At 40.7% G+C, this 25,278-nt stretch overlaps 1 protein-coding gene across 1 annotated transcript in view; it reads left to right on the top strand.

Annotated features, from left to right (window-relative positions):
* The window catches only part of HCN1 (hyperpolarization activated cyclic nucleotide gated potassium channel 1), a 296,203-nt gene that overhangs the window by 189,273 nt on the left and 81,652 nt on the right, over window positions 1-25,278 (top strand). The window contains exon 4 of the mRNA XM_090276130.1: window positions 23,462-23,680. Coding sequence (XP_090132256.1) covers window positions 23,462-23,680 — 219 coding nt within the window. The remainder of the gene's footprint in view (window positions 1-23,461; window positions 23,681-25,278) is intronic.

Consider the following 25,278-nt stretch of genomic DNA (forward strand, 5'->3'; position numbering starts at 1 on the left):
TTTTCACCATAAATCATTACTCTGTCATGAGGCTCAAATAGTATGTCTACAGATCTCTCATAAGCAACTTAAAATTTATTTTCTCTTCTCTCGAGAGAAGTGAAAAACACTCCCTGAGTCGTAGCCCGATGTCTGCTCTTAAATCGACTCTGCAGCCTACCCCGTCCAGAAAGTGAGGACGTCACCTCCGTGTCACTCACAACTGTAAACTTACTTTTGCCCACCCTGTCTATAAAATATATTATATTCTGTTATATATAATATATATCTATATTACAATAACATGTTGAAAGCTTTTATTTTGGTCTTTCCTATCCTTTTATTTCAAACTCAGGTTTTTCTCTTTCATTTTAATAGACTATTATACTCATTCCTGCCTTTATTTCCTTCTCTTGTATCATCCCCAGGAAAAATTCCATTTTCAAAAGCTGCAGAGTACTAATAAGGTATGAATTTAATAATACATGAAATATATTAAATCATTACGAATCGTACACAATACTTAATAGAAAAGTGTGCAATTGCCTTTATTAGTAGTAAATCAAAATTAATAAATAAATCTGTTTGCAAATCAGCTGTACACCAGCTGTTAAACAGAGCGTACTAAAATAATGCAATTTTATTAATTCATAAGGAGTACATAGTAAATTAGAGGGACTTGAATATTTCTTTTACGTGAATGTTTTTTCATTGCTTTTAATTAGCACTAAAATGACCAAAAAGCTGACAGTCAGACAGGAAGGAAAAACAATGACCTATATGACTCTTCACATGAATAATTAAAATTTTAACTAAGAGAAAATCCAAAACCTGTTAGCACTACCAGCAGCAATGAATCCGCAGCAGAAAATCTGAAACGGACTAAAAGCATTTCTGAAATCAAATTTTACACTGTTTCTCCATTTCTGCGTAGAGAGAACATGCAGAGCAGTTTTCTTGTTGTTTTAAGTATCCGCCGGCTACGTTTCTGCTGTGTTCCAGGAGCTTTGCATTTCGTGTCTGTCTCATCGCCCCCCACCTACCCCCCCATTTAGATAAAGGCCAAGACAGGCTCACGGAGGTTAAGGGGCCTCCCCAGGGCAAAGCAGCTGGTGAGAAGCCGCATAAGAATTTCCCTTCAGAACCACCTCACTCCAAAGTGTGCTCTCTTCCCACCGTAATTTAGACTTCACAGGACAAAAGACATAATGTTCTCCTTCAGATAATACTCAGAAATTTTGAAAATGGAGAGTAATCAAGTTCTACGTCTATACAATCTCGGAGAAGTCAGGTTTGTTCCCAGAGCCGAGGATTCGTTGAGCAAGAACATGAAACACTTCTTTGTGCTTTAAATGTCTTAGAAACAATGTCGTTACATGTTGTACCATAATTTCAATCAGGTAGTTTCACAATGGTAGCGAATCAAAATTTTTATGGCTTAATTCTTAATTTGATAGTGTTTTCCTAGTTTTTACATTAAACTTCCAGATGGCCTACTTCTTTACAAGCTTTTTATGCTTTGTTTTAATTTAAAGATTTTAAAAATAACTTGTAGTCAATATACACACATAAAAATAAAAGCAATTTAGTGGAACCGTACATTTAATATACAGATCCATATCTTAGAATTATCTAATAATTGAGTGAATGCAATGATAAGACAATAAATTTTGTTCATAAATGATGTCATCAAAATTTATAACTTGGTCCGATCTAACAAAACACCTGGTCTTTGCAAGCTAATTTGCAGGAGAACAGAGGACTCTCTAAAATGAAAGGCTGAATAAGTTTGAGAGAACACATAAATATTCAGATATCTTAGGAAGAGGCCAAAGGATTTCTCTCAGCAAAGCGTATTATAAGGCTTAAATGTTAATCATGAGTGCAGAAAATTGTGGACGGTACCATCATCATCATCATCATCATCAAACTAAAAGCTGGGTTTGAGACCATTGGTTGCAAAACATTTTTTACAGACATGCCAGTGAATGACATTCTGGAGACAGCCAATGGGTGCGTGTGGGTTGCCTTGTTTGTCTGACATTTAAGGGTAGACAATTGCAATGTATTCAGCTCTTAGTATCTCAGAAACAGGCAACTGTAAAAAGCAACTTAGGAAGAAAACATTTTAAGAAAAACAGAGCTGAGCAGCGTCAGCTTGCTGTGTGGAGAGCGGGCTCCGGAAACACTGGTACACTGGAGCGGGGTAGCCCTGCCCCGTCAGAGGCACAGCAAGAGGACTTGGATATGCCTCTCCTGTCACAGACATGAATGCCATATGAATTTTACCACAGTTTGAAATGATGAATGCACGAAGTACAATTCACGCTACATATTATAATAATTGTAGGCACATAGTATGAATTATGTACCTATAATGTGAAGCACAGCAAGATAACTGGAATATGCCTTTCACAGTACAGTCATCAAAACTAAGTTTTGTAGGTTTATGAATTCAGATTATACTTTCCTTTTATCAGCACTATAGTTTAAATTATTTTCCTTTTCCTTTTGTTTTGCAGGTGATTAGACAAGAAATATAAGGGTGTTGTTTTTTTTCTTCTATGGTTAGAAACATAAACGTGTGAAACTTTCCCAGAGTTCACATGGTAGGCCGATCTAAGTGCCTCTGAACTCTCCTCGCGGGGCAGATGCTGTCTTAATACCTATTCCCGCGAAGAGAAGGGAGAGCTTGCTGTGACTGATCATTTACATTAGCTCCATAATGCATTTCTTTGTAGGGCTCCAAATAAATGATCCTTAAAGGAGACAGAGCAAACAGGCACTCAGCAATGAAGGAGACACATCAGTATGGCGACGGAAGTCACATCGTGGGACTCACCGTACTTTCTCTACACAGGTTTTCCCTGTTTGAACAGTTACACAGCATTAACTACAGGGAGAGAAGAAAATGTAGATACAGAGAAAGAATGGAAGCATCTTGTGTGTCCAGACTCAGGAGGCTTAAATGTTAACCATGAATGCAGAAAATACCCAGTATTTATTTTCTTATTCACACAGAATGACAGCAATTCTATTCATCATTCATGTTTGCTTCCACATCTAAATTTCTAAATTTTGTTTATCCCACACTTTGTGTGTTTCTTCTGCCATTCCCAAGTATTTGTTCATTTCAAATCATCATTATTTCATATTTAAATTATAGTGAAAAACATTCTAGTTACTTGGCCATACTTCCTTCTCTCCTGGCATACCATATCTCACGCTCCTTCCCGAACAATCCCTTATCAATCTACAATTCAAACAATGGACGATCTATTACATTACCTTTCTCTTTTATGAACTTCGTTGGGGTGACATTGGTTAATGGGACCATCAGGAACAGGACAAGGATGCCCGCTCTCATTGCTCATATTCAATATTGCTCTGGACGTCCTAGCCGGCGCCATCCCTTCCACTTTTCCAGCCCAGAACCACGACGATTCTAATGCGTTTCACGCTGTGAGCGTGGGACTCACTCAAAGCTCTGCCCCCAATGTCTCAGACATGTCGCCTCTCACTGCTTCATCCCTGAGCCCGTTTACGCTGGGGAGGCCACTCAACCTCTGTTCCTCTGTTCTCCCTTCCACGGAATTAGTTTAGTCGCCTCTAAAGCTTCACTCTCCTTATTCCCTCTTTCCATTACTGCCGTCTTCATAAGAAATGTCCTCTGCCAGTCTCCTTTGCTAAAACCCCTAAATCACTCTGCAGCGCGTACAGTATTACTTCCCAGCTTGATGAAATTACTACTAGGTTGCTAGGAGTTAACCTAGAGTTTGACTCATGTCTGTACTTCAGCTGCGAGAATTTTGATTTGATTAAATAATCTCACAGTTGTATTTCTGAGTGTCAAATAAAATGTCGCCATGGGGCTAATCAGTGTTATGTGCCTCTAAATCTTACAAGCACTTTACTGCGGGATGCACACGGAAGAAGCTGTTTATTGTGAGCATCGCATACTATCCCCTTGAAGAAGGGGCACATTTAAAGGTTTCTCAAGAAAACCACAGACCGCCATTAACATGTTGGTAATGAGGGTGTGCTGGCATTGTATGCTACGTAATTGTAAGAAAACATCGATGCCATCTTCCCTGATTTCATTGTGTTCATATACCGAATGCCCAATCTATGGACTCTTAATAAGAATTATGCCCTGGCTGGTGTGGCTCAGTGGGTTGAGTGCCGGCCTGCAAACCGAAGTGTCACCGGTTCAATTCCCGGTCAGGGCACAGGCCTGGGCTGCGGGCCAGGTCCCCAGTTGGGGGTGCACTAGAAGCAACCACACATTGATGTCTCTCTCCCTCTCCTTCTCCCTCTCTCCCCCTCTCTCTAAAAATAAATAAATAAAATCTTTTAAAAAAAGATTTATAAGTGACTCCTTGATTGAAAACATATTTTATCATTACTGATGGCACAATTTTGTCTAATATAGAAGCCATACGCGCGCGCACACACACACACACACTCACACACAGACACACACGCATGCACACTCACACACACACACGCACACTCACACACAGACACACACGCACACACACGCATGCACACTCACACACACACACGCACACTCACACACGCACACTCACACACGCACGCACACTCGCACACGCACACGCACACACACACACATATATACATACCTGAGAACACAGTGTGAGAAAAATGAATGTTTCTCAGAATAGACGGTAGCGATAGACATTATTCTTCTTTTGAGTTATTTATTTAATCAAAACTATTTATTAATGAAGGTATAAAATGTTGAAGGTACGCTTCTGTATTTCAGACAGATTTTCAACGTTATCAGCAATAAACAAAGTGAACTATGGATATGAGGGTTCTGCTAAGGTTTATGAAAGAAAAAAATTCCCAAATGCAGTTTGGGAAATAGTTAACAATATTTGTACATTAACAGTAACATTCTATGCTACGTAACTAGTGAAAGTAATATTTTTCCAGAACTTTTGGAATATTTTTGCAAATTTGTTTTACAAAAGGTTTTTTTCCTTCTTTTAGGTGATCTTACTCACAAGATAAATATCAATTTTCTAATTTTTACAAAAGCTATTAACACTTGGTTTCTTGGTGTATTTTTAAAAGTGAAGCAATTAATCTGTGGGGTTAATTCTTAATAACACTTTTAATGTTTTTTTAAATCATTTTAAAGTACTTTTCATAAACAATGAACTTGGCAAGGTCAGGGGAAGTACGTATGTAATACATAGATAGACATAGTTCTTTCTCTCAAAGAACTTGAGCTGGGAAGACAAGAGGAAAATAGAAATATGCGATTTAAAGAAAACCCCAGGAGACAGCTGCAGCTATTTCGGAAGTTCAGGTACCAAGGAGTCTTTGCTGAGCCCCGGTCATGTCTGGCCCCTGGGGTAAGTGCTGGTGTGCGGTGGGGGGCAAGTGAGCCGGAGCAGGAGACCGGTGTGGACGTGGCAGCGAGTGAATTTCTTTACAAGTGAAACGGTTGTAGCCATTCTAAGGCAATATTGCCAAGGAAGAAGGGAAACTTAAGCTGAATTCTGAGAAATGGATAGAATTTAAATTGGCAGAAAGAAAGGAGAGCCTCCCAGAGATGTAGGATGTCGTAAACAGAAACATTCCTTGGGAGGAGCTCGCCGCAGAGACGCCTAGGGCTGGTCACGGAGGCAAGCACGTGGCACTGCCGTGGGGAGTTTGTGGAGGACGCATGAGAGAGAGAAAGTGGGAAAAGTGTCCGGAGCCTCACTGTGGAGCCGTGGACGCTGGTGGAAAGGGGTTGAGTGAAGACACAGAGAACTCACCATGGGTTTCCATGTCTCTTACACTTAACCCATATGACAGAGTCATGCCTGCATCCCTCTTTGATCTCCACGTTTCCTTCCTCAACGTCTCAGCAACGTAAAAGAGGCTGAAGGAATCTGTGACCAGCAGAGTTGCCAACTGAATTGTTTCCATGTTTAGAATAATAGAAATATAAAATTTGAGAGGCAAAAATAAACCTTAGATTCTGGAAGTCTGTATTTGCTTGTTCTAAGGGAACAGATGCTTAGAGAAGGCCAAGGGCGGAGTTTGACGAATTGTCAGTGACTGCTCTCTCGAGCAACCATTTCTTGACTCTTGGCTAAGTTTATTTCGGTTTCCCCACGTGGATTGTCCCTTCGTACCGAGCACTAAGAAGCCCTACACAGCCAGGGACCCTGCAGAGAGCAGATGGCATTCTCCAATTATGAAGTCGAGGGAAGGTTTAGAAAGAGACTATTTACCAAGTTGTGAGGGGAGTACTGGGGCCCACAAGGGACGGCAGTGTACCCGGGGAGAGCAATAATGGAACTGTTGCCAATGCTGAAGCCCGTAAAAGGGAATCTTGCAGACGGGACTTCATCAACAAGAGAAGAGTAAAACCAACCTGCTCCCTCTCTGCAAAGTGGTGCCCAGAACTGATCACGTTCTCCCTGTTCCTTCTGGTCACCCATCAGGGACCCCCCCATTGACTGAAACCAGCTGAATCAGAGGGATTGTTGCTGCAGTCCCCCCTGGTCAGTTTCCTGGGCAAAAAGCAGAGGAGTGAGGGGCAGACATGGAGGGGCAAACACTTCTCTCGCACGACGGCGTCTTCTGAGGTCTCCAAAAGAAACACTCAGCTATCTCGGTGGACCTCTGGCTCTTGATTGCTCCGGAACCCTAGATCCCAGCATGCCTTAGGGCTTCCGGTGCCCACCCTCCTGGTAGTTTCTTCATCTCTCATTTCTCATGATTTTCGGTTATTACCCTCTCCCACAAGTCCTAGGAAAACAGCCACTCAGTAAACTGTCCAAGGGATTCGATGAGACTCGCCCATCCTCCTGCCTATGCTACGTAGTTCTTTCAGGAGTGAAGTAATAATGCACAGTCCCTTAGGTTTGTTCAACACAGAAAGATGTATAGCATCATAGAGTGACACCTGAGTTCCCTCATACAAGGCACAAGATGTCCTATACTTTTAAGCAAGCCCACGCTGCCAAATATGGCGTGCATCCTAAATTCCTTGTGTCCAAGATATATGGCCAAAAGAAAAGGTCATCACGTGTGTTCCCTGACATAAAGGCACACGTGTACAAAAAAAGCCCAAAGGCAGTACTGTTTTCCTCCGGAGAGTCTGTGAGGAAGAGAAGTCACCCCAATGCAAACATGTCATGTAGGCTCTGGTATTACTTTTGGGTCAGGTTATGCCAACAGCATGTAGAATTAGATATCAATCTCCAAATTAAAATAAAGGGCTTTTCCAGAGAAGTATTAGAACTCTCTCAGAGAAGGAAAACTCTGACTCCAAAAAACCTCCGCTGCCTTGCGGCATACCTCTTCAGGGGAAAGGCTAAGGGAGTAAACCCCGACAGAAAATCCGGAGCCGGAGTCCCTAAGGCGGTTTGACGTTGTAGTCAACACCGGCAACTCCTGCGGCGCACCTGAAGCCAAGCTGTATCGACTCCGTCTTTCCCTTGGACCCTTCAGCTGCGAAGAGAGGGGGGGTCTGCTGCATGGGCAACAGCAGACCCTCCATATCACCCTGCCCAGGCTCTGTAGCTTCAGCTTCGCTGGAGAGGACACTCCAGCGTCATCGTAAGATGTCGAATCAACACGGGAGGAGACAGATACCGTGTCACTCCCGAGTCGGACTGCACAGCCATTCTCGGCGGTGCAGATAGACTCTTAAGAAGCTACACCATCGTCTCTCGAGACGGACGGCTGCCGACCGATTAGAACTCTCTATTGGCACACTGGTTTGATTTATACCTTCCACTCCAGGAAGCAGTTCTCACTGGCTCATGGCCTTAAGCACAGAGTTTTCTTCCATTTCCACAGTTCCGTTTCCCTTCCCACATCTGTTACTGTCGGGCCCCAGCTGTTGACAGTGATATGGATTTATCAGCGTCAGTCTAACTAGAGTCTTACGAGTGTTTCCCTCATGGGCTTGCCAGCCTGAGCGCTTGACCTTTTTCCCACCATAAGTTCATTTAGAAAAAGATCAGATTGCTTGGTTTTAAAAGCTGAGGGCAAAACAATGTTAAATAGATGAGAAGGCATTAATGCTTCAGTGTTATCTTTGATCTCAGATGAACTCTGGGATCGGTTACTGCCCGCATTTTTTATATGCATATATAATATGTACTTAATTATATATTGAAATAAAAACGTGTATAATGAAGAAAACATGTTTAATCTTTGTATATATTATTCAGTATGTAGTTTAATGAATGTTTTCTCACTTTCTTTGCTTGCATTTTAACAGAATACCTTATGATCACTTTTATTCTATCATTCTAAGTGTGAAAAATCAGGATTAAAATAATAAATAGAAAATGAATCTTTATTCATAAAACCAATTCACAGACCTTAGTTGGCTTTTCTTCTAAGCTGTAATTCACATGAAGCTGCCACTTTAGAATTCTGAGGTGCTCATTTTTCCATATTCAAGTTTATATGCTGATAATTCTATATGCCATTCAGATAAGAGACATCCCATGCCTGCCTCCAACCTTGTCAACCTTACTTTGTAAAAATATACACCTTGATATATTTAGAATTTCTACTCTTTTCTATCTGAGCATTTGTCCAGTGGTCTAAATGAGATTTTTAAGTCTGCCTCAGAGTTGTTCCTCTTGCTTTTGGTTTCTTTTCCGGGAGGTGTTGGGAGGATTAAAATTTTCCACCATGAAGTCATACACCTTAGCATGACCTTGATTTTTTTCCGTCTGCACTAATGAGACCCGGGTAGCTCTTATTTAAGGAAGCCGCTTTTGTCTTCTTGGCCAAATTAAATTGGTCAGAGCTGACAGTGAGTAGCCTATTGTTTTCTGTATTTATATTTTTCAGTGTATTGAAAAGGCCTTGAGAAAATTCTTAGTTTTGTTTTGGGTGTCACGATTAAGCCAATATGTATTCTGTTCAGTCACCTGCTGGAAGCCATGATCCTGTTTTTATTTTAGCAATGAAACCAGATGTGACATACCTTGGTCTGCAATAAGTGTGGCATTTACAAAGAGTAGTTTAAAAGTCAAATCCTACAGGACTTAGTAAGCCCAGACTGTAGAGAGTCTGCCCCTCACTCTGACCTTGATCTAAGTTGGTACCAAACACCAATGCAAACGGCTCCCTGATAATCGCTGGGCTTTTTTTTTTTTCCAGACTATAATATCGGTCGGCAGCCGTCCGTCTCGAGAGACGATGGTGTAGCTTCTTAAGAGTCTATCTGCACCGCCGAGAATGGCTGTGCAGTCCGACTCGGGAGTGACACGGTATCTGTCTCCTCCCGTGTTGAATCGACATCTTGCGATGACGCTGGAGTGTCCTCTCCAGTGAAGCTGAAGCTACAGAGCCTGGGCAGGGTGATATGGAGGGTCTGCTGTTGCCCATGCAGCAGACCCCCCCTCTCTCCGCAGCTGAAGGGTCCAAGGGAAAGACGGAGTCGATACAGCTTGGCTTCAGGTGCGCCGCAGGAGTTGCCGGTGTTGACTACAACGTCAAACCGCCTTAGGGACTCCGGCTCCGGATTTTCTGTCGGGGTTTACTCCCTTAGCCTTTCCCCTGAAGAGGTATGCTGCAAGGCAGCGGAGGTTTTTTGGAGTCAGAGTTTTCCTTCTCTGATGTGCCCTGACTGGAAGATTGAACCAGCGACACTTAGCTCGCAGGCCGACGCTCAATCCACTGAGCCAAACCAGCCAGGGAATTTCTATAATATATTACAGAAGGATTATGTTAACATAATAGGCAGAAAGTAAATTATTAGTGGCAATTTATCTAATGCTAAATTATTAGTAGCCACTTCATACCTCAGGCCATCCATCACAAAGCCAGTGCCACCGCACTAAGGCAAAACCTACCTGAATGTTCTCGTTTCCTTCTGAGCTTTCAGTTTTACCTAAGGTCCAGCTAGTTCATGGTTGCTGACAAAGCACATCGACTTTCATGTATTTAAATGTGTTCTCTCTTATGTGGTCCATGCATGAGGAATGATTCTGAGAACTCTAGGATATTCTCAGACAAAAAAACACAATGTTGACATTGCCTTTATTTTTTTTAATGTGTTGAGGGTCCTGAGAAATAGTAACAAGTCAGTGCCCCCCTTATCACCAAAGACTCATGGCTTATTTTTCCATGGAGAAATCCCTGCCACTGTTATTATCTACCCTAAAGAGAATATTGGAGTACATTGAGAACAATCATATGTGACTGATTATGTTTAGGAAAGCAAACATTGTGTTTTTTTATGTTTTGCTTTTGAGATACACAAGACTCATCAAAGGCTAAAAAACCCCACATCAACAGTGCTACGTATTTCAGGGGCGGCACCCACACCTATGCTTGTCTTGCGAGATCTACGAGAACGGATTTTACGAGAAGGGTCCTGCTTCCAAATTGGAGCAGTGGACCCTGCGTCTTACCTTCAGTGTCAATGTTAGATCTGTTGTCCTCACAGAGGGGAAGCCAGAGCATCTTCTGTTAGGTGGTCAGTGTCTGTATATCCGTTGTGTGCCCCACCTTTGCTTCCTGAAGAAAACATGTGAAGGATGACACCTGCGGTCTTAGAGCGGTGTTTCAAATGTAACTCTTGACACGTGAGCCCAGAAACTTATAAGCAGTCCATTGTGAATGGACTGTTGCCTTCCTCCTGGGAGAAAACTCCCAACGAGAGAAATATATCCAAGTATATCTGAAAATTAGGCAGGGGTGCCAATGCAGAGAGCAGGCACTGATGAAGGAAAGAATACCTAACACATCTGAAGTGCTTTGTATTATTTCCCATTTTATATCCATATTTCAATATATGCCATGTTGTTTGTGCCACCTGCTATACGGATATCAACTGGGAGAAGCGTTGATCAAACTGCTAAGGACGTCTGCTTGATTTAATTTAATTTGAAGTTCACATTTCAATTGCAGTGGAAATACCCGGAATCGTCATGAGGAATTCTGGTCTCCTTTGTGGTTCAGGTGAAGGCATCAGGGTTTTCAAAACTTAACACCATTCAAGTTAGTGATGGTAACATGGTAGGACAGAAGAATACTCCGATACATTACCTCATTTACAGGGCTGGGCAAAAGTAGGTTTACAATAGTTCATATGGAAAATAATACAATAATTGATAAATAATAATACAAGAATAAAGTGTGTTTCATGTACTCACAATTGTAAACCTACTTTAGCCGTACCCTGTATACATTTTTTCCAACATTTTATTCATATCAGTCACCGCTGGATGTTTGCCATACAAAGACGGATAGTGCCCCTGCTCTCAGGGGGCTTTGATCATATCGGTGAAGGCAAACAAATAGTTGCTACGATACAATCACGTGATCGCTGGAAGCACAGGTGGGGGTCCACACAGTCGTCTGGAAGGAATGATGTTACCAAACTGGCTGCTTCTTGAAAGACCAGCAGAGGTGGCCAAGCAAAGGGGGAGTCCAGACGTCATGTGGAGTCAGAGAAGAATGCCTTTGTGAAGGCACGGAGGAGAGGGCACTGGCTTCCTGCGGGAACAGCGGGCAGACCGGGGTCACGGGAGAGGAGTCTGGGCTCTGGTGCAGGGTTAGGGAAGCTAAGGAGGGAGGCGGGGGCTGCATCATGACCTTTGGAGGCTGGACTTACTCTTAGGGGCAGCTGTTCTCTCTTGAGTGTTATTCATTTTCTACTATGTTTCTGTAAACTCTTCTATTCCTCAGAAGGCAACAGATCTGACTTTTCATCCTTTGCCAACCTGCCGGAGTAACTCCATACGAACCCAGCATGCCCCTTCCCTGCAATGGAACAGAGGATGTAAAAAGAATCCTTGGAACCATTCCATTTTCAGCACATGCTACATTTTCCACGACAGCCAGAGGCAAGCCATGGACATACCAAAGCAACAGCAATCCGCCTGCAGCCTGCTTAGGCACCCGATACACACCGACTCCAGTCTTGTGTCCTTTCACTCGAAGGTCCTGCCTCTCATATTTGCTTTCAAATGTATGGCATCCAAGCCTTGCCTTTCTTTAAAGAATCTGTGTGAGATGCTCATCCTGCTTCTCCATCCTGAGCTGGCCTATGCGCATCAGTGCCAGAGTCTTGGGAGTTAGCCCTGAACCCTCTTGGGACCAGCCAAGGAACCTACAGTCCATGGCAGAAGGCTCCTTGGCTCTCACTTATTGGCAATGCACAGGCCTTTAAATTGTGACATTCCAGAGGCAGTGTCACTGATGTTACTTTCTTACATAAAACAGAGATTCGCGGGAATTTCAAGCCACTTACAAGAAGCTATGGGAGAGATTTTTGAGTGCGGTACTCTCTCCCCAGGTTTCATTGACAGGGTTGATCGAAGTCACCTGACTGAGGTTTATTGCTGCTCCAGTCACCGCCGGCTCGGGAGCCAGGTGTCGCTCTGCCACCGTGGACAGTACACCGGTAGTCCATAGGGAGAGCACCATGCTTCACCTGTTCTAGGCAAGCCTGGGTAGACGTACACATACACCCACATCCAGGTACACACATGATTTATCAGCCTGTGTCACTGGTGCCTACAGGAATGTGAAGATGAGAGGCTGCTGACTCACTGGAGCAGACCAGTCATTTTAGAGCGAGCTTGGAAAAATCTGGCGTGAGTCATGGAAGTGATGCACAAGAGACATCATTAAGCTCTGGATGCTTACTTCTTAGTTCTGAACAGTCTTTGCGGACTGAGAAATGCATGCTGTTCGTTGTTAGGGCTTTCTCTAGCGTTGGGAGTATGCCTTGGAGTTGGTTCCATCCCCGTCTCAGGGGCCAAGGAGGACTCATGGGTCTGTGACCTGTCTGAACGTGTCTCTTAACGTTGGCCTGCCGGGGCGTGCAGGCATGGCGCTCTGCCTGAGGTACTGTAGGTCACACTTTTACAGGCATTGCTCTAAGGAGTGTGTTCCTCTCAGAAAACACTGGTTATCATGCCTCACATCCACGTGGCCAGAGTGTGGGGGGAGTTGGCATCAGGTGACACTAAAACCAGACACACAGGGATTTTACCAAAGGCCTAGGGGTTGCTCCATTTCTGGTAGCATTGGCCTTTTTAACGTGATGTTTTTTAATCATGCAGAAATAGGGCAAAAACTGCTCCTTTCTTAAAAAGTAAAATAACCTTAGTTTTCTTCTCCTTTGCCTTTGGGAAATAGCTAGAATACCTTCATTAGCATGATATCAAATGGAACCAGCTTCACATTCATATTTTCTTTGGATGGTAGTATCACCGTTGACTGTGGGACAAGCATCCATGTATTTTTGTTTTAATTTTTTAAAAATTGAGATTTTATCAGAAATAGAAGTTATGCGTATTTTATTAGAATAACAATTTGAAAAAATGGAAGTGGAAATTATGTCTGAATTACCATTTTTCCGGTCTTCTTCTAAACTGGTAGAATCGGAAGCCGGAAGAAAGGGAAAAAAGAGAAAACAGGAAAGTGTAACAGATTGTTTTGAATCCTTTTCTTTCTGCGCTACAGTTTGTTTGCTTATGAATACCCAGATCAGTCTACATTTGAATTCAAGGATCTGGCTGAAAGAAGGTAGTCAGAGCCTTAAAAAGAAATGTCTCCCTCTGTGTCTCTCTAAAACACAAACACTCTCTCTCTCTCTCCTCTCTCTCTCTCTCTCTCCCTCCCTCCCTCAAATGTCATGTGAGTGCAGACCTGGTTTATCAGAGAGCACTGAGGCTCTAGGGGTTTAACCTTTCTAAGCAATAGTAAAAAGGGTTTTTGGTTTGAGTCTGCTGATCAAGATGTTGTGTTTTGCCCCTCTTAAGTACTACTGTTTGGTATTTGAATTTTCTTTGAAGTTGTGCCTGAGATCAGGGAGCCCACACATGATAAAAGTAATGGTTGTATAAAGCTTACGTGGATTTAGAAGTCAAAGCAGAATATTCTCTCTGAGCTGTGACCGACACCGAAGCCTTACATGCTAATACACAGAATACCTATCACAGGATAAGAGCTTGAAGTCGGAGCTTAGATTTCTAAAAATAACGATCCGGGCTCAATACTTGGTGCTTATTACACTGCCTCACGCAGCAGGGGATTTCCTAGGCTTGTCTTGTTAGATTGCATAATCAATACACCGAGTTCTAGCGTGTAATTGAGGGCTTCTTTTGTTTGTCTGCAGTGGAAGGTCGTGTCTTCCCAATTAAGTAAAACGTACTGTTGCTGGTTTGCATAGTTACTCCTTTACTTTCAATAAAAAAGATGAATTTTAAAAGTATCTTCTAGTGTAACAGTAACTTTTACTGGTGCCATGTATCTTTTAAACCAGTGATTGAAATAACTTTACCCCAGGGGAATGTTTTTTTATATATTCAATTAGCTACTGATCTAACAGGAGTGTGTTTGCCTGAAACAGATAATTCTATGACAACGTTGAATAATACAGAGATCACAGAGGATGTCTGCATCGTTTTACCCAGACATAGTGTAATGATTTGACATGTAGTCTCATTTTGAGAATGGAGATGCTTTACCCAGACCCCGGTTGATTTTTCCTCTTAAATCCCCATGCGTGTGCAGCGTACAGGACAGTGATTATGAATGTACAGTTTAAAACACACTGTGTTTGCAGTGGGGAGATATTGCTTCTTAGCATGAGGCCACGCACAAGTTAGGAAACTATGAACTGCATCATTATTAGTAAAATGAACATAATGAAGGCTGTTCCAGCTACCATAAGGTTGTTGTGATAATCAAGTCAAAGTAGAGTCTTAGTGTCAGAGATCTATAAAAACTGACCTCAGTGCTTTCATTGATGGTGGGGGTAAGGTTATTACTGTGATTATGCAAATGCAGTGAAAGTGATACTTTCAGGCATTTAGAGAAACAAGGGCTTCTTTTTGTTTTTCAGTTCTTGAACCAGAGGAGACCCTAGGTACATCGTTCTTTGCTTATGCGATAGAAACAAAGTTGGGGACTCTGAATATATTTATGTCTGTATGTATTTATCTACTTATGTTTTTATTTTCAGCTTATGATTACGGAGATTCTGAAAGTCATCTTGCTCATAAAAAGGATAAAGTAAATCTTTGCTGGGGTCTCGTAGAGTCCAAGTTTCTATGAATGCAGGAACACAAGTGATGTTTAGTGGGTCAGCTCTTTTATCTTATTTCTTTACCCCTTTGTACCTCTGTTGGTGGGAACCCAGGCACCGTGGCAAACCCAAATAGAATAAGAAAAATAGAAATTTATTTATCATACCATCAAAATCCCACGGCTATGTTAGATACAAAGCGCAACCGCTATCATTAAAAGGTGGGCTTTCAGAGGCTGTCACAGGTGAGAGCTTCACTTTCTGGATAATGGTTTTCCTTTTAATCTTAACATAAAAAAACAAATACTAGTAAGTTTTTTGTCAGCTTACACATTTCTTTTCTCTATCATTTAACTATTTCTGTATTTTAGTTGTGCCTAACTCTGAACATTGGATTTCAATAAAATTTTTCATAATTTATTTATTTGTAGAGGTTGGACTTGTACCAGGCAGTAGAAAGTGCTATAAACATGTTTGTCAAGTTAAAACACACACACTGTTAACAAATTCAGACCCTCGTTTACAGAACTATTTTAGGTGGAAAACACCTAAACATTACTTATTAGCTCTTTCATACATAGCCATTTTATGTGTCAAACTCTAACATATGACACTGTCTGTCATACAAAGTGACATATATGCAAACCATCCAGAAAAATACCTAAGGCCTTAGCCTTTCATATGGTAACAAATATTTGTTTAAATACTAATTAACAGTAAACACCCAGGGGTTACAATGAGGCTGAAAGATGTGAAGTCTCCTGCTTCATTTATGTCTCTGGGGGCCCCCTTCTTTATTAAAAGCGGAAATCTGAGCCTGACAAAGATTATTATGGTTCTTCGTTTTCATTTTAATTTCACTAGTTTGTACCATGACCAGTATGCTAAAACCTCTCGATTTAATTAGCAGAGTTAAACAATTTGAGAATGCTATCAAAAGAGATGATCTAATCTGTTGCTCATCAGTACAGAGCCGCTCTACTAAAACCCATCAAATTAATTTAAAAGTGCATATTAAGTAATAGCACCCATGAAAATGTGGCGTCCTTGCTTAGACCATTTCGGCCAGGCACTGAGTGACAGCTCTCAGCCCGGATTAGCATTTCCCACTGAACACACCCGCTCTGTCCTGTGCACTTTCCCTGGTCCCTGAGGGTTGCAGCGAGTCTTTCCCGAGGGCTGTTCACTGTAAATAACAGGATGGGGGGCTCCGCCCCAGGCTTTGGGGGTAGGAGGGAAGGAGGAGAACGCTGAGAGAGCTCTCAGCCAGTAGGAAAATAAAAACAGGAGCTACAACTGTAAGACCAAATCCTCTTACTGACCCCAGACTCTCCAGTGCGTTGTCCCTCAGGGGTTGTCTCTGATGAAAACCTGAGATCATTTTCCCTCTCAATTCCCTGAAGGTGTAGTAGAGGGTCCCTTCTGCTGGTGGAAATGCAAACATACGCTTGAAAGAATGTCAGTGCTGCTGTTATGTTCTTAAAATTCTAGAAATTACTGCATTCTAATGATCACGAATTTTACTCATGTAAATGGTTATGAACGACATGGCTGTGACGTTTGGAATGGAGAGGGTTTATACTGTGGTTCCAACAGGCCAGGGACTGAGTCCCAGCTTTGCCACCTACAAGTGTGTGACTTTGAGTAAATTTCTTAGGTTTTCTAAGTTTTGCCTTTCTTACCTTTAAGAAGAACAGTATCAGGTTTCAAGAGTGTTATGAGGAGCAATGAGATGGTACAACAGGGTTTGTGGGTAGTTAAGTGTTCAGTGCGTAGGGGAGGGGCGTATGGGGGAATAAATGGTAATGGAAAAAAATACAATGAAGATGAAATTTAAAAAATGTTCAGTGTCTATTAATATCTTCCATCATTTATTTATATGTATGCATTATATAAGATATGCTTACTAATACTTATACATCCAAAAATAATTAAAATATATTTGCTTCTTTTTACTTGCACAAATAAGAAAGGGATAGCCAATGAAACTACTTTGCTTGAAATACTAAAATATAATTGAAAACAGTTAAAATCTTGAAATAATGTCTGATTTGGGGGCTTTCTATAAGAAGTGGTAATAAATTCAGTATAAAGATGGGTTAATATGCACCATAAATTAAAAAATAATTTATTGATTTGTTTCATTTTTATTTTAAAATAATGCACCCAAATTAAGAGAAATATGGAGAAAATATCCATGATCTCAAGCATTGTTGAATTTTAATTTACAAATCTACTTATTGGAGATTTTTTATTTTATCATCATTATTGAAGCAGGAAAAAGTACACTTAGAGCTCCAGGAATTAATTGCCCAGAAAACAAGTCTAGACCAAGCTCTAAATGATCACACATCATTCATTATATGGCAATAAAAACTTAGTAATGCACTAACTTTTTATTTTACTCTTGAAAACTTTTTGACCCCTCCTATAATACAAAAAGCTTAATGACACAGGTACAAATGTTTGTAAGCAGATCACAACGCTACAAATAAGAAAAATAAATTTCCCCAACTGAAAAACATATATGTAATTGTATATCTAATTTTACAGAAGTGTTATTGCTAGAAATCATGGAATTTAAATTATTTGGAGATCTTGCTATCAAGAATACAAATGTGTGCTTGGATGCCAAGAATCCAAGAGTGTCTAGGATGTGAATTGCAGGAAGTAATTAGTACTTACTAATACATGTGTAAATATATATATATTCCTACTCAATAGGAATGTTCCCATTGGATAATGTTGCTACATAATAATCCAATTTAACACGGCCTCATTGAGTTACCTTTCCTTCCCATGGACACTATCACTTACTGAGATCTGTAACTAAATGTCACAAATAATGTTTTATTTAACTAAGGTAGAAACCTCCTCACTAATGTTTCTTACATATTTCTGCTTCTAATAAACATATAAATCTAATAATTCGGGGGGATCTATTTCAAAGCACAAAAACCTCCAAATGAATACTTAAATAACGATGGTCATTCCACTTTAATCACTGACCAGTGTAAAGCTTGCTCCCCAAGTCTGTTCTTGGTTATCCCACTTCAGCCCCGTGAAACGGACAGAAAACGACTCTTGCACCCTGACCGCGCTCTTGCGTGCAGATAAAAAGTAGTGACGCAGTCGGTGAATTGGAATTCTTTGGGATGGTTGACCTCTTCAGCTCTACTGCTTGTGTCTTCAGGCAGATTCTGCTGTGCCCTATTTCCTTCCTGGAGAGCTTCTTAGTGCGGCTTTCTATCTGATTGGCATTGCTGTGAATGACACAGGTGATGCACTTACTCAGTGATCGAGGAAGAAAATAGCACACAGCGATCCACGTTCGGTCGCCTTCCTCTGCGCAGCGCATTCGCACCTGGCCTCCCAGTCCCAGCGTTGTATCCTCTCTCAGGTCCTAACCCAGTTAGCAGTCGGTGAGTGAATGCTGAGGCTCTGAGTTCCGTGTTTGGGAGTTTGATAAGACTTTACCTGCTTAACACGCTTATACTCATATTTGCTTTCAAGGGATAAGGAATTAATTTTGGTATTCAATAATGAAATATTTTGGCTTCTAAATTAACAAAAATTTCAGTTCATGTGAAAGATGATGGAGAACTGGAGAGCTTCTGTTCTTCTGGTAGGTTCCTAAGGGACTTAACCTGAGTTGGAACAGCCTAGGTCCGTAAGTCTAAGGACACCCTAGAATAAACACTTTTGTTTTTTGTGTGTTTTTTTTTTGCCAGAGACCTTCTCCCCAACCCACAGTTTAGTAATATCACAAACAGGGTATCAAAACCAAGGCCTAGAAAGTAGTTAAACCTGGAGAAATCTTAAAATACATTTTTTCTATACAAAAGTTCCCAGGTGGAACAAATTTACTTATATATGTTCCTGTTAATTTGGCTTAATATGCTTTCCTTGAAAACTAATTTTAACAATACCATACTGATGGAAAGAATGAAGTGAGTAAACAATTTTGAATAATAAGAAATACATATGGAGTGATTCATTGATAAAGCATTACCTAAAATTAAAAACAAGATAAATGCTAATTAAATCAGGGTTCACAGGTAGCATTGTTTACATTCAGAAGGATTCAGTTTATACTTAAGTGGGTAATATTTAGATCATAGGGTAAATCACTCTGAGTATATAGTCTCCCATTTGTGTTATTATTAATGACATAGACTAAAGTGTAATAGGATCATTTTTAAAATACGAATAGAGAACAATCACATAACAAAAGAAATATGGTCTATTGAGAATAGAAATGTTCCTGAATTTTCATAAAACCTTCTCAGACCCCAGCTTTTGTTCCTTTAGGTCTCCTCTTTGCCTTATTTTAATTTACTGCATGAAGTAAGAGTTTAAATGTGAGGTGTGGGCTGATCAGTTAGTTTTTTCAGCCTTAATATTTTGCCTGAAGTTATAAGTATGGTAGGTTTGTAAAATCAAGAAGAGTATCATGTAGTGATTATAATTGCACGGTCTCCAGAGCCAGAGTGCCTGGGTTCAAACCGCTGACTCTTTCACACACAAACTTGTAAGCTTGGTAACCTTGCACAAGTCCCTGTGTTCTCTGTCTCCACAAAATCACTGTCAGTGAGAACCACTGCTCAACAATTCTTCCCAATCAGTCTTCCTCAAATACAGTTCAGATTATATCATTCCCTGCTGAAAAACTTTCAGTGGTTCCTCCTATCATGCTGAAAAGTGTTCGCGCCCCTCTGACTGGCCCCCACTATGTTTCCTAGTGTAGTCCTCATTCTCTTATATATGTTCTGGCTGATCTATGACAAACTCTTCAGATGGACGATGGACAGATGGAGAGATAGATGGCAGCCTGACCTCCTTTTATAAATAAATAACAATTTCACTTTAAGAAACTTAGCTCTTTCAACCCAGTGGGGCTAGTTATATTTTATTTGTCAGCAGCCATATGCAAATCCAAAGTTCATAAGGTTGGGCTTTTAAAACTTAACATGTTCAGCATTTTAAAATTAAATTTTTGGGGGTGACATTTGTTAATATGATTATATAGGTCTCAAGTATACAATTCTGTGATGCATGATCTGCACATTACCTTGGGTGCCCACCACCCAAAGTCACATCATCTTTCATCACCACATATTTGACCCCCTTTACCTTTCACTACCCTCTGACCCCCCTTTCCTCTGACAATCACCCTACTGTTCTCTGTGTCTATGAGTTTTTGTCTTTTTTAATTTTTTTGTTCATTTGTTACTTTCAGTTTTATGTTCCACATATGAGTGAAATTATATGGTTCTTAATACTTTCTGTTTACTTTGCTTAACATGATATTCTCAAGATCCATCCATGTTGCTGCAAATGGCAGCATTTCATTTTTTCTTATGACTGAGTGGTGTTCCATTGCACGTATATACCATATCTTTCTTATCCAGTCATCTGTCATTTCCATGCCTTGGCCACTGTGACTCTTTTGTCAGGTATCAGTGTGGCCATTGGGTTTCTAATTAATAATCCATTTGGAACCCACAAGAGGATGAGGATAGAAGAATAAAGAAGCATCAGCTCACTTCTTAGCTGATGTAATAAATTAACTCCAGGGCACACTTGGAGATGAACGTGTGCTTCACATCAGACAATTCCACATTATTTTTAAATTAAATTTATTGAAGTGACGTTAGTTAACAAGATTATTAGTGTTCGAGTGTACATTTCTATGACACATGATCTCTATATTGTGTTGTGTTTACCACTCAAAGTCATACTCAAATTTTAATCTAAAAATTTAATTTTGGAAACCCCATTAAAACATGAACACAATATCTGCATATACTTACTATATTTTGAAAATAACTTTAAACATTTCTGATCAAGCAACAGTTAATCTGACCGAGGTGGGAATGGCTTCCTGGGCATGTGGGATGCGACCTTGCACTTGCTCGAGAAGAACCCTGCACCTGGTTTAATGCTCTGCTGCCGCTACCTTGAAATTTTAATAGCTGTATTTTTGAATTTACGTTTTGTAAGTGAAGCCCTCTGGGATAGTAGGGCATGGACTTGAATGAGTGGAGGCTGCAGGGGGCAGCTGAGCACACACCGGGTCAGGCCTGAGGCACACATACGCACGCCTCGGCAGTCTGGGCGCTGCGTGTCCCCAGTGTGGCCCGGCCAGATCTCACCCAATTGGCAGAGGCAACGGAAGCTGTGGCAGGGGCTGCCACGGAGGTAGGAATGGCTCCCCCATGCGGCAGGGGCAGCACCCCAGGTGAGCGACCAGCTGCCTGACAGACCCAGGAGCGCATCACTGCAGTACCTCCGCAGATACTAACTCTTCTGCCCGAGTTCCCAGGCAGTGCCTGTGGAGAACCAGCCATGAACATTGTCAAGACATTATTACAAAATAAAGAATAGACATGGACATTCTCATAACGCATATCAGGGCTGATAGAATTCTTTGTATTTTACAATATTCAGTTTTTAAAAACTGCTCCAACATTGTGAAGCAAGTATCCATCAACCTAGAAATACAGATTAAATTAAAAAATCATCACATTTGGTGGGACATAACACCATTTTCATGTGAAGCTGTAAATGAGCTAATTATTAACAAGGAAGACAATTTTTAAAATTAAAGTTTTGTAACTGAAAATGAAGGACTAGAATATATAAACAGGAATTCTAGGTGCTATACGAGTCATGAAGCTACTTTTGGTTCCCTGTATGACCTCAGCAAGTTCCAGGACATGTCAGAGGAAATGTGAAGGAGCCATTGCGTACAGTTACATGCAATAGAAAGGCAGCATTAGGGATCTTGTGCTTTTGTTGTCCCGGGTCTTGACTGTGTTGACAAATACATGGACCTACACAGGCAATAAAGCTGCTTGAGGCTAAATGCACACTTAAATGAGGACACATACATCGTTGAAACAGGAATGAGATTACTGGGTTGTAGCCATGTCAATTTCCTGGTCTGGACATTGTATTACAGTTTTGAGCAAGATGTAGTCATTAGGAGAAACGGGGTGAAGGATAAATCTTTATTATTTCTTACAATTTGCATTTTAATCTACAGTTATCTCAAAGTAAAAAATTTAATTTTAAAAATCACATTTACACATATATGTAACTGACTTATATGAAATTATATTACTATAGAAAATTATTCTATGAGAATAAACTCCAGATGTATTAATATTTGTATATTAAAATAACTTATCAGAAATTTATCCCAATATTGTCACAGCCTACACCATACTTTTAATAGCTCCAGTAATAGTTGCATCAACAGAAAGATGTCTCTTGAAATTAAAAAGTATCAAGGATTATTTGTGACCTTGTCAAGAATTATTTGTGACCTTGTTAGCCAAAAGCAACTGATGTGTCTTTTGATTCTATCATTAAAAGTGAAATCGCTAATTTGTATAAATTGTAAGAAGTTAATTTGCAAAAATTTAAGCCAGAAATATTGTATGATCAATCAAGATATCACAATATACTGTATTATCATTTATTGTATTACATGTAAGTATACCAAAATATTATTTTTTGAAATACATTTTTGTGATTACTCATCTGTCACTATTACCCATTAAGCTTTATAAGTAATAACATGTTCTTAATGGAAAAATATTTATATATTATTATCTTCAACAGTTTTTTTTTTCTAAGTTCTGAACTAAAAGGCCCAAACTTTCCATTTGCACTGGGCCTCATAAATTATGTAAATCCTAGAATAGAGAATTTGATGATTATTTTTGTAGAACTGAGCTTGGAATAGTTTTGAAATGACATTAGGAATTGCATCTAATAACTAATCTCAGAAGTCAGCTTTTTTTTCCGAGAGGGTTTGCCAAGATATTATTTTGCTTATTTTAGTTTTATTTATTTATTTATTTATTTTAGTATTGTTCAAAGAGCCAGCAGGATTCATTCACCATCAGCCTTGACATCTGAATTTGAGTGTGCATGACTCTGAGAGAGGGTATCAAGGAAGTCCTTCCATTTATCAGACCCCTGTTTCCAAATATGTTTACTTTTCTACTTAAGAAATGCAGGACTAAGGACTACTACACAAACATGTCAGTCTGGATTTTAAAAATCTAAACCTCATAGTTTTGATAAAAGTTCCTACAAGTCGTGTCTTCGGGTTCGCCCCCATCTCTGCTTGCAAAGGGATTTCTAGAGAATGACCAGTTTTTCTGGAAACTTTGAGTGATCCTAACAGCATTCATCCTGGGCATTTGTATGTGACACTCACATCATTATCCCCAAAGGAACTGGAGTTTTAGAAAAGGCAAACCTAGAACGGGGCAGGAAGGCCCATCGTACCAGCGGACGATGTCCCTTCCATAGAGCCAGGCTGGCGTCGGCAAACGCCAGGTCCCAAGCGGGGCGGTCGGGGAGAGAGGCCCGTCCCATGCGGCCCTCCGGCCGGCTCAGGCTCCTTTCTTCTTCTCTCCGCTGCAGAACGACTCCTGGGGGAAGCAGTACTCGTACGCGCTCTTCAAGGCCATGAGCCACATGCTGTGCATCGGCTACGGCGCCCAGGCCCCCGTGAGCATGTCCGACCTCTGGATCACCATGCTCAGCATGATCGTCGGGGCCACCTGCTACGCCATGTTCGTGGGCCACGCCACGGCTCTGATCCAGTCCCTGGACTCCTCCCGGCGGCAGTACCAAGAGAAGGTAATTGCTTTTGTCTCTAGGATCTTCAACCGGCTCTTCTGTGAATTGAACTGGTACCGTTCAGCGTAACGAAACTATCCCCTCTGTCGAAAACGTAACGGGAGCAAATGCTTAAAGCAGGAAAATACTATCTGTTTTGATATTTTGAGGTTTCTTCAAGATGGTCCTCATAGCTTTTATTGGTTTCCAATTTCTCTCGTGAGTAATAATTTGCCTTCACAGGGAAAAAATAGTTCGGTGTTTCAAAATGTAGGAAGCTGATTTAAGGTATCATCGTTCGTGTTCTGTCGTATTTCCTTCATTAGAATAATGTCACGCCTTCTGTAGTGCATGGTAGAATATGTTAGTTGATTAAACGGGGGCTGCCATCCGTGGCTGTGCCCCTCTGTGCCTCTGCCTGTTATCATCATAATTTATATTTACAGTCCATGTGCTTAGCTGAACATATGCTGCCCTTGTGTCTAGGTATGTCACGGCCCTCCACTCTTCCAACTGCATATTAACAGCTGCTGTTGTGCGTTCTTGCACCCCATCTGTTCGTTAAAATGACCGCTGCTCGGAAGTTCCCAAAAGAGAGAGTAAAAGAGGATGCGTGCAATGATTTGTTTTTGTATTGTTTTTTCATATGCGGAGGGATTCTGGCTGAGGCTCGACCTTGGACCACCAGCCAGTGCTTATATTCCTGACCAGACATCAGTAACTTTCTGGCAGATAAATAAGAATATTTTATAACTGAAGAAATAATTTATGATATGTTTATAACTGAAGAAGTAATATATGATACGGGGCTCTGTCAAGCCTGACAGAGTATGTAGTATACCTTGCCAAAGAATATTTTGAAAGTACGAGTTAAAGTACTTCAAGAACACTTCTCCCCGGGAGTGAGCGCAGCTTAGACTTGTCATTCCTTAAAAAACAGCCACGGATAGTTTCAGTTTCATTTACAAAAGTTTTAAACACTGTAGTCACACAATAGGAGAAGGGGAACTTAGGTACTTGATTTCCCTTGAAGGTAATTTCATGGCCACCACTGTTACGGGAGCAAGTGGGTATTTTATTACTAAGATAATGAAAAGATGAACCATCAGAATTGCTTTGAGGTTCATTTTAAAACAAAGCCTCCAATTCAATTGTAAAGAACTTAGTGAGGGAGAAGAAAATGATTGCAATGGTGACTTTGAAAACTGTAACTCAAAGAACACGGGCTAAATTTATGGGGATTTAAGAGAAGACTATACAACACAGCGTATGTTTCTATTAAACCGTTTCTTTTCCTCTTTAGTTGATATTTATTTTTATAAAAATGCTCTTTTCTGACCCCCGTTTTGCCTGCTCCATTGCTACTACATATTTTCTTAAAAACAAACCAGTCTCCAATTTCCAGATCCTATTTATTAACATTGTATTGTTTATTAAGTGAACTCACCATTTCTGTATTTTTAGATTTACTGTAGAAAGCTAGCTTAACTTGGAAATCCAGTTTATTCAATGATGCAATCATGAGCATTTATAAAGAAAGCTGTTACAGTGTTTGCCGTAATTTAAGTCATCACGTTTTGCTTTATTGTTAATTTTATTGGGGTGATATTGGTTAATAG

This window comes from Furipterus horrens, unplaced genomic scaffold (genome assembly GCF_987537825.1).
Source record: "Furipterus horrens unplaced genomic scaffold, mFurHor1.1.pri manual_scaffold_5, whole genome shotgun sequence".
NCBI classification, from domain to species: domain Eukaryota; kingdom Metazoa; phylum Chordata; class Mammalia; order Chiroptera; family Furipteridae; genus Furipterus; species Furipterus horrens.